General features: G+C 51.9%; 1 protein-coding gene across 4 annotated transcripts; it reads right to left on the reverse strand.

The window, feature by feature from the left end:
- Positions 1-220: 220 nt before the first annotated feature.
- On the reverse strand, positions 221-4,983 carry FAM124B (family with sequence similarity 124 member B). 4 transcript variants are annotated; one of them, XM_059855274.1, is made up of 4 exons: positions 4,767-4,983; positions 4,395-4,504; positions 2,523-3,849; positions 221-1,033 (listed from the first exon to the last, which is right to left on the reverse strand). In XM_059855274.1, the coding sequence occupies exons 3-4, from the start codon at positions 3,249-3,251 to the stop codon at positions 422-424; spliced, it is 1,341 nt and encodes a 446-aa protein (XP_059711257.1). In that variant the 5' UTR covers positions 3,252-3,849; positions 4,395-4,504; positions 4,767-4,983; the 3' UTR covers positions 221-421. The 4 variants fall into 4 exon arrangements, with proteins under 4 accessions (XP_059711257.1, XP_059711260.1, XP_059711258.1 ...); XM_059855277.1 differs by having other exon boundaries at positions 2,523-3,854; XM_059855275.1 differs by lacking the exon at positions 4,395-4,504.
- Positions 4,984-5,298: the final 315 nt, after the last annotated feature.

The following is a 5,298-nucleotide window of genomic DNA, read 5'->3' on the forward strand; positions in this document are numbered from 1 at the left end:
GTTCCAGTATGTCCTAGCAAGGATGGTGAGTCCCCACAGCTGAGGACATCCAGCTGCTTGGGCAGCTCAGCCAAGCTGCACCTTCAAAACCCATCTGAAGATGTCACCGTCTATTTTTTAGCATCTTAGCACAGCTGTAGGAGTCACATGGCTTATTCCCATTCATTACACGACATACCCCTCACCTACTGCGCATTAAAAAACCAAACCAAACAACAGCTTTCTGTAAATACAGTGTTATTTTTTTTCCTGCAGCCGCCTCAGCATCTCTCCATGGAAATTCAGTGTCTGCCTCAGTGACCCCTAGTGGGATGTCACAGGACAGAGGTACACCCTGAGCAGCAGCAGCAGTCACAGCACATCCAAAAGCGCTCCGCTGTCCTTTGGCAAGCACGAGTCCATCAGGCTCGTTTGGTTTCGGTCATATATAGAATTCCTGCTCCTCGTCCCCTGCAGGCTGTGCCGGGCAGGCCCGCGGGGGGCAGCCCGGGGCTCCGTGCGCGGCTCTGTCGCTCCGGGCCGGGGCTCGCAGCGCCGGGCCGGGCAGGGCAGCGCCGGTCCCGGTGCCGGTCCCGGGGGCTGGCAGCGGCTGGAGGCTGCTCCGCAGGGCGCTGGGGAACAAGCTCAGCGGGCAGCGGCCGCTGCCGGGGCTCCGCACGGCCAGCCCGGTGTCCACGTCGGTCTCCGTTCCCCGCTGCCCGCGGCTGTCGGCGGGAGCAGCCCGCAGCCCCCCGCCCGCCTGCCCGCGCAGCGACAGCGCTGCCCAGCACGGCTGCGGGGCTGGGACACCGGGAGCGGAGCGCAGGGGCCTCTGGAGGTCACTGCCGGCCCGCTCCGAGGCGAGGGCTTCACTTGGGGCAGATTTGGTTTTACCCTTCGGAGCTCTGACCTCCTGGCTCCTCCGCCCAGGATCACCCTGTTTTACAGCGAGAGGGGCTGGCACGCAGTCCTGCGGGATTCTTCCACTGGCCGTATTGTCATGCTGCTGAGAAAGCCCGATGTTTGTTTCGAGGGTCCTGGAGCTGCTTTGAACCTGTTGAAAATGAGAGAAGCCGGTTATCACACCCCTCTAGCCCGACCAAGGATGATGCTCTCTCCCGGCCCGGCTGTGCTGGGGTCACCTGCAGCCTGGGTCAGCACACCTGGGGAAGTCCCTGCCGAAGGAGGTTGTGGATACAAAAAATCCACATGCATTCCAGGAGAACCTCGATAAACACTGGGAAAGGAGAGCCACTGCCAGTTACCACAAGGGGCTTCAGGGGGAGTGACAATTCCATGTGGAGTCTGCGAGCAGAGCCTGGGATTTAGTTTGCAATATGGCAGGAGGTCGGGGCAGGGGGTAAATTGCAGGAACTCAAAAGAAAGATTTACAGTATGGGCTGAAGAGTTGCAGAGTAAAGCACTAGGCTGTCAGTCTGCTCTCTGGAACTTGGACACAAGATGCATCCTCAAGTTCAAGTGGATTGCACCTTCCTTTGTGAGGAGCACAGTGCAGCATGGTCACATCCCAAAAAAAGCTTCCAGTTCTCCTGCCAGTGAATTCTTGTACATCTGTCATCTCAAAGACCTTGTACCTACAGCAGGAAGAGCCACAGAGTAATTTAGGAAGGGATCTCTGGAGGTCACCTGGCCCAGTCCCCTGCTCCAGTTAGGACCAACTTCAAAGCTATGTGAAGATAGCCAGGGCCTTGACCACTCCAAGAGGGTGAAAACCAGTTTCTAAATTGATATTGATTGAGGCAGCAAGGGCTGCCCTAAGATTAGTGTTCAGAGCAGCACAAAAATAGGCTGAACCAAGTAATTAACTTTGCCTCTAACAGAGGACTTCTGGGCCAGGTCAAATAATTTAAAATCCAAATTGAAAGAAAAATAACCAGAGGTGGGAGGGATTATTAGAATAGAAAGAAAGCACACTGTGCCTAACTTCCATTCTACTTACATGTGTAATTCTCACTACATATGATCTCAGCACAGACTTTGTCTGTTTTTTTTTTATTTTTAATTTGTGTTCATATAACCTCTGGACTGCACACTTCAACAGAAAAGGCAGAGATTTCCTAGGACACATCTCTTTGTCACTTTTGCCCAACTGCAACTCACTTGTGATCTCACAACCTTAATTGCAGGCAGTGCTGTATCAACATTACACTTAGAAAACTTCTGGTTTTGGATGCCAAAAATTTGCTTTGAAAAACATTTACACAGCAATGACTTATCAGAAAAAGATTAGGCTGCTACAGTCATTTTTTTGAGGCAGAGGAGGGAAGATGTTAAGCTAGTGTGCCCTAGAAAACATCAATAATCTGCATTTCAGGCAAGCAGTAATGATGTTAATTTAACTGTATAAAAACATCCCAAGGATCAGTGCTTATATTTATCAACAGCATCACAGCACCGGCAGACACCGATTACTGCATTCACAAATTCAAAACAAAACATGAACAAACAAAATCATAATTTCCATTTTGAACCAGTCCTGCTTTCCTTGGAAACAAGTAGATAAAAGAGCACCACAGACCCACCTTGAGCAGAATTGTATTTCCTTCATAGTCCTGTGTTTGCCACCTGGTGCTGCTGATGGGCACGCAGGGGTTGGGCAGGAGGGGCACCAGCTGCCCGATTTCCTGCACCTTGAACTGCAGGGCTGCCGCGTCGGGGGGCTCAGCCGTCACCCCGATGGGCAGCTGCTTCAGGCACAGCTGCACGGCCACGTGCGGGGTGGAGTGCAGCACGAAGACACACAGAGTGCCCTTCTGCAGAGTGCCCTCCTTCCGCAGGATCAGCTCGTAGAGCCGCACTGCGTCCTCGTAGTTGTCGAAGCTGCAGTGGAGGGTGACGCGCAGGATTTCGGGGCCGCGGCGCACCCGCCTGATGCCCCACACGGGCAGCTGCTCCTCCAGGCCATAGAATTCCTGCTGGGAAGGGGCACAGGGGGGGCTCTGCCCGCTGGCAAACTGGGCACGCTGGTAGCGCCAGGGAGGGCGCTGGAATTGCTCGTGCACCTGGAAGATCCGTTCTTCTCCCCAGTCCTCGTGCAGAAAAAGGAGGATGGATATTCCAGGAAAGCCGCAGCTCCTCCTGCGGTATCTCTCGTAGTATCTCAGCGGAGGAATTCGCTCGGACACCAGGAAAAGGCGAATGTCCAGGCAGAGCCACTCCAGAAGCCGATCCAGAGTTTGCTGCAGAGGGAATGAGCGTCCCAAATGGGTGAGGAGATGCACAGTCATCAGAGACTCTGCTCCGTCATCCATCGCAAAGACTCCAGGCAAAAAATGAAACCGGACAAATTGGTGCCTTCCTTTTACTCTGCCTCGGAAACACAAGGGTGTACTCTGAGCCTTGAAGAGAATGAGCTTGGACTCCTACAGGCTTTGCAGTAACCAGATGAAACACGTGGGTAAGCACAGCGTGCCCCAGAGGGGCCAGGTGCAGAGTGACAAGGCTTTAAGCGAGCGGTCCCAGGTCACATCCCAGCGGAGCTTGGCTCAAGGCTCACTCCCAGCTCAGGAGCTCTGGGCACTGAGTACCTGCAACCCAAGAGTCCAGGAACAGCAGTGCATCCTCCTGCTCCTGCTGTTCACAACGCAGGACAGCAGAGCTGCACAGCACTGCAACACCAGCAGCGATTTTCCAGGGTGAGGTGATGCCCACTTGTCTCCCAGCAGTGGAAGCGGCCGCTCCGGACCCAGCCCAGTCCCACCGGTGCAGTCACTGCCTTTTGCAAAGCCCATGTGGCACTCATGGCTGAAACCCTCAGCAAATTTCCTTGTAGTCAGCGGGCTGGCTTTGGCTCATTGTAAAAAGCCTGTGATCTCTGTGAGTCCCACCCTTCTGGGGCACACAGATAAGCTGTTCTTTGAAAACAAGGAAGGAAAAGAAAATAACAAAAGAAAAAACCCAACCATGTGAATATAACAGATAACAATAAGGGCAGATATAAATCAGGAAAGAGGAGCTTTGGGAAAAAGCCTCAACTCATAGTTTCACCCTTCACAACACAGGTGACTTGCTGCCTAACTGGAAACCAGGTCCTGGGTTATTGTACATAGCCCATAAAAGCTGGGTACCAGGCTTTCCATTCTCAGTGCCCTCTTTGCTTCTTTTTCCTCCTTTACTTTTTTTCCTGAGATACCCATGTAATCAGCAGCCTTAGTCAAAGTCCAAGAGTTTTTTTCTTGCTCCTTGTGTTTACATATTGGTACTTAGCTTACTGCATAAGCTACAATAGGAGTGCTGAAAATACACTGCTTTCCAGGTCTCTTCTAGCGTGGACAATAAATCACACTGTCCCTTCATCTCCCTACTTGCCAGCCCAGCAGCAGCACAATACAGGTCAAGCCAAACCCACTTCCTGTACAGAGCTGCCCCCACTGTAGCCAGTATTCAAATCAAACCTGGGGCCTCTGGTGATCTGTCCAGCTCCATCTAATTAAGGGCAGCACATCTCTCTCTGCTGACATCCCAACTTCCCTCCAAACAGCCAAGCACACAAAGCAGTGGTTCACTGTTAAGAAATCCCAGCATTAATAAGTCAGTTATTCAAAATTCTGAGCTACTTTTTTTAATATGATCCTAACTTTATATTCAACTAAGTAAAATCTCCAAGGTTTAAAGGTATAAGCAGCAGCGCCTTGGTTTCCTTTAGGGAGATCCCTCTCACTGGTAGAAACTCACATTCATGCTTTAAAAGCTACACTGACACCTATGTACAATAAAAATTTAAAATACTGTCTAGAAAATGAGGAAAAATATTATTTTGCACCCACCTGCAACACTTCGAGCAAGTAACTGCTGTTGGGAGGGAGACAAAAACAAAATCCAGCCTTCAGACAATTGCAGGAAGAGAGTGAAGAGTGCAAGTGCTCAAAATATTAAAATGCTCTAGATGAGCTCTGAACAACACAATTTCATTAAAATATGGAAAAGGAAATGATTCATCAACTCCTTGCTACAGGGCAGGGGCAGGCAGTCATCTGCCTTCCTGCCTGTGAAGATCAGGGGAATTTGCCTGTACAGGAAAACACTGAAGCTAAGTGAATTCATCAGGCCTTGGGCTGTGGCTGGAAGCAGCTCCCATGAGCAGGGTCCCCTACTCCCACCCCAGGTGAGGATCCTCGGGCTGCTCCTGGACCACAGCCCCACTGCCCCCCTCCCTGGGAGCAGGACCCCCACTCCTGCCCTGCAAACTGCTCCCACTCAGGGCACTGAGGAGGGAGCAAGGGCAGCCTCTCCTCGTGCAGAGCCATCACTGCTGCCTTGGCAGCTCTCAGCCCCAGCCCTGCTCCAGTCTGCTGGATA

The sequence above is a fragment of the Haemorhous mexicanus genome, chromosome 10 (assembly GCF_027477595.1).
Source record: "Haemorhous mexicanus isolate bHaeMex1 chromosome 10, bHaeMex1.pri, whole genome shotgun sequence".
Classification (NCBI taxonomy): Eukaryota; Metazoa; Chordata; class Aves; order Passeriformes; family Fringillidae; genus Haemorhous; species Haemorhous mexicanus.